This window comes from Trachymyrmex septentrionalis, unplaced genomic scaffold, assembly GCF_001594115.1.
Source record: "Trachymyrmex septentrionalis isolate Tsep2-gDNA-1 unplaced genomic scaffold, Tsep1.0 scaffold29, whole genome shotgun sequence".
Classification (NCBI taxonomy): Eukaryota; Metazoa; Arthropoda; class Insecta; order Hymenoptera; family Formicidae; genus Trachymyrmex; species Trachymyrmex septentrionalis.
In genome coordinates, this window is record NW_017305451.1 from 2522015 (window position 1) to 2526421 (window position 4407).

At 52.1% G+C, this 4407-nt stretch overlaps 1 protein-coding gene across 1 annotated transcript in view; it reads left to right on the forward strand.

The window, feature by feature from the left end:
* Positions 1-1801: 1801 nt before the first annotated feature.
* The window catches only part of LOC108749399 (C-Maf-inducing protein-like), a 38340-nt gene continuing 35734 nt past the window's right edge, over positions 1802-4407 (forward strand). Inside the window, exon 1 of the mRNA XM_018488070.1 lies at positions 1802-4108. Within this exon, the coding sequence (XP_018343572.1) occupies positions 2792-4108 (1317 nt within the window). The 5' untranslated portion in view covers positions 1802-2791. The remainder of the gene's footprint in view (positions 4109-4407) is intronic.

Below are 4407 nucleotides of genomic sequence, written 5' to 3' on the forward strand. Positions count from 1 at the left end.
CGCGTACGCGAGCTGCGGTGGCGGATATATCGTTCGTAACAAAGCACGATTGCGAATGTTGGAAGGATCGCGGCGTATATAGACGAACAACGGATGTTCTGCGGGTTCCGGGCTCAGATAGACGGCGTGTGTACGACGCGTTTGTGTGTACGCGCGTTCTTGTGTATACGTGTGTTCTAACGGGACGGAGTAAAAGTACGCGCTCCGATTTTCGAAGGCGCGCGACTCTCGAGCGAATGTGAGAGAGCTTGGCTCGTATCTCGTAGGTAGAACGGATTAAATTATTGAAATTGATCGTGACGTTGTTGCCTTTATCATTGACGTCGGAGGTTTATCGCTCGGCGAAGAAGAGATTGCACAGCGCACTGCTTTCCGATTTATCCCACAATGTCGTGGGATATAACGCCTTAGAATATATCTCTGCGTACAAGTGAGAGAACTCGTCTTTGAATTGCTAGTGGCTCATTGCTAGTGACGCGAAAACTCCAGGTTGTACAAATTGAAGATGAGATAAGGAAAATATTTCACGGATCAGTAGAATGTTATTCGCTCCGTGATTACAGATAACGAAGTGCAGAACACACACGTTAATTAAATACAGTGCAATAATGAAAATGGGGCTTTAATCCTCTCGGGTTTGCGCTGGACACGTTCACGAAATTATTGAAGAAAACTTCCGGTCGCGTGCGGCCGGAGAGGAATTCGCCGAGAGGCGAAAGAGCGGTTTGCAGACGGTGGTCTGGAATTGATTTTACAGTACATACGGTGGAAGAATCCACGACTTACAGTTGTAAAGACGAAGAAATCAGCTGCGATAAGCATCAACGGTACTCTAATCTAATCGCGGAATCGCTCCACACGAAACACGATCCGCTTTCGATGGGCATGGCGAACGCATGTCACGAGATTAGTTCTATTAATCCCTCGACGTCGATCGGTACAATGTGTCTGTTTGCGCGAAGAAACGAAGAATTATTCGGTCGATCCTACTCGATCGAGTAGAATCTCCTATTCGGATCTTTCTCGCGCGAATTCAAGGACAGTGCAACGATGTAACACGTGGGAAGTCACCAAGTATCTCGCAAAGTAGAGGACAGCGTTCACCAGATCGTGATTATATGCGTCGAACCGGAAAGAGACTGACGATTACACGAATGTTGTCGCAGAAATAATTGCTAATTTCGTTTGGATTCCATGGCTGCGCTATGATTAGAGTCTCGATTGCTTGGCGCAATCAAAGGGTAAAGGACTAGAAAGAAAGAAGAGGAAACGAAGAGGAGGGAAGTATCTTGAGCGTACCGAGAGATTAGTACGCGGGAGAAATCATCCGGCGAAAGGAGAGACAGTTACTCTTGCCAATTTGTGGACAGACTTTCTCGAGGGACTTTGAGGATTTAAACTTCGGAAGAGTCGATACGCGGTGTATGCGCGTAGATTACGCGACGGAGAGATACGATACAAGCGAAGCGCAAACATCGACGACGGGCATGCGATAATCCCGCGCGAACTCGCGACTAGTAGTCATCGATCGACCACGGACGCCGTGCGCCGCGACGCCCTCTCCTCGCCTTGCCGTTTCTCCTCGGTCGTCCCCACCTGTCCCTGTCCCGTTCTCGGTGTTGTATCAGACATTTACGTATCACGTCGGAAACACACGCCTGGCGCGCTCTCTCCTCGTCCCTTTCTTGCTCTATCTTCCCCTTCTTCCTCTGTTCCTCCTCTCTCTCTCTCTCTCTCTCTCTCTCTCTCTCTCTCTCTCTCCCCCTCCCCCTCCCCCATCTCTTTTTCTTTCTCTAGATCATTTGCCTTCCTCGCGGATCCTATCCCCTTCAGGGTGAACATCTCCTCCGTAGTCCGCGGGTAGTCCTATTGTGAAATAGACGGGCGTGGGTCACGTTTCTCTTCCGCCGAACAGTGCACCGCGGTGGCTTTGACATCGCCACCGGCACGCGAGGTGTTGTCGCCGATGCCGTAGGTGGGAATCAGTACGTCGACGTCTATCGCGGCGTTCGGACCTCGACAATGTGTCGCGGCGCGTTTCAACATGCGCGCAAAAAGACGAGCGACTGAGCTCGACGTCGGGGCAAAACGTTCATCCAAACGAATCTCGAGGTAATACCCCCGGGGGGAGTGGGGGGGGGGAGGGTTCGCTGAAGTGCTTGTCCCAATTGATCCACCCTTCTCGCAATGGTGATCAATGCTGATCCCGAGACGCTAAAATGATCCTCTCGCGTGCGCACCCTTCGTGTCGTCGGACGATTTAATCTCCAGTGAAAGGGAAAAAAAAACGCGCGTGCGGTGAATTCGACGGTGAAATTCGATGTTTCATTCTGACACGAAGCGGCAATTAGCTCAGCTGATAGATATCGGAGAAGATACGTCGTCACGTACGACGTGGGGGAACGGGGAACTCTCTCGTTGTAGACGCGCGCGACGGGGATTATCGGTCCATGAAGGCGTCAGAGAGAGAGAGAGAGAGAGAGAGAGAGAGAGAGAGAGAGAGAGAAGCAAGAAAGTTCAGGCAGAAAAGCAGATAGCGCGTAAATTCCTTTTATCCGGATATCGCATCGGCGATACGTTCATCGCGCGCGTGTTTCATGTCGACGAGTACAAGAAGACTAGTACAAGAAGATACGAATTACAACAAGCACAACGTACACCTCGCTACATAGACTATTCATTCGAGCGGGCGTTTTTGCCGTTCTTCAGTTTCTTGACTAGAACATTGGATAAGTTCGAGCATTAGATCTTCTAAGCGAAGACCTCCAAGAGTCCGCCTACAAATCGCACAATGTTTTGCTTCCAAAGTCCCTTCACGCGATCGTCGCGTGGCGTCATGTCCACCGCGCCGCTGTCGAAGAGCAAGTCCTCGCTGACCAATGCGATTCTATCGCCCACCGGGAGAACGACGTCCAACGTGAACGAGAGCAACCGGCGCGGCTCCGAGGCGACCAGCGAGGGTTCCAACTCTTCCATCAGGTACATCGATCAGGAGGCCTCGATGTCTGGCGGTAGCAGCACGGACACGTTACCGGGTATCCGTGCTGATTACCTCGAGCCTGAACCCTTATCGCCTGGAGCGGACGCTCTGACCTCGCCTAGCGGTATAATGGTCGTTCTGAACGGCAACGATACCAATGACCAACAGTTTATGCTGCAGGATGAGAGCCATCAGACTGCGCGTTCTCTATCGTCGCCGAAAAAGTTGAACAACAACGGCAGCAGCTGGCGCCGTAAGCTCATGCTGCGTCTTCGTTCCAATGATTCGTCGAACTTGAACAACGGCGAGATACGTTCCTCTTCGACGTCTCCCTCGCCCGCGAGCGAATCGACAGCGGAGTCCTCGTCCTCGTCGAGGAATCCTCGCGTAGACGAGGGGCAGCGAGGTCGTGGCAATACCACGGTTGCGACGACCGTCTCGTCACCGTCGGTGCAGATCGACGTGATCGACGAGAGCCTTCAGGTGGCTGCCGCCTCCGTCAGCGATATACCGTCTCTGGAGAACGGCTTCAGCGAGCCCGAGGATGAGAATGACGACGAAGAGGAGGACGAAGAGGAGGCAGCCTCTCCGGAGACCGAGACCGAGGAGGGCTCGTCTTTACCGTCCAGCCCGGCAGCCGCGTCCACCGTCGGCTTGACTACTTCCGCGGCGCCTTATTACGAGTTCCTGTCGGTGAACGGCGGTACCATGCGACAAGAGACCACCAGCACTAGCTCGCCGCAGCTATCGTCCGGCGCGAGTTTGCGTTCCAGCGTGGAGTCACCGCCCGCTGACACCTGCAGCTCCTACGGCGAGGACAGCAGCCCGGGCATGGACTCGCTGAAGCCCGAGGGCCTGGACGCGTCCGGGTGCCTGCCAGCTGCAAGATCTTGCCCGAATCTGGAGCGGCAAAGCGCCGGTTGCTCGTCGGCCAGCGGCTCGTCGAGCGCGAGCCCGAGTCCGGGACCAGCCGGGCCTCGTTTCAAGCCTCTCGAGGAAGGCGACATACAGGTGTGCTATCTGAATCACACCCGGACCCTCGTGAAGAAGATCCTGTCCAGCAAGCTCCTCAGACGTTGGGAGACCCATCATCTCTATCTCAATGACGCTTGCTTATCCTCCAAGACGGTGAGTGTAAACGCTTGCGGTGGGATTCCCACGTGACGCAAAACCTCTTGAAATTTTACTTCTTCAACGCCATGAAAAATGCCCCGAATAAAAAAAGGAATATATCTATAATTTATGAAAATAAAGTACAATAAAGTAATAATAAAATTTTTCTCGTTATAGTTAATCATTAAACCGATAGTTTTGTAGTGGTAACTTTGAAAGTTATTCACTACAAAATCAAAGTTTAATGATTAATCGCAGTTAGGAACATACAATTTTTATTCAAGCTAAGCCTAATCATAAGTTAACCAGCAAAT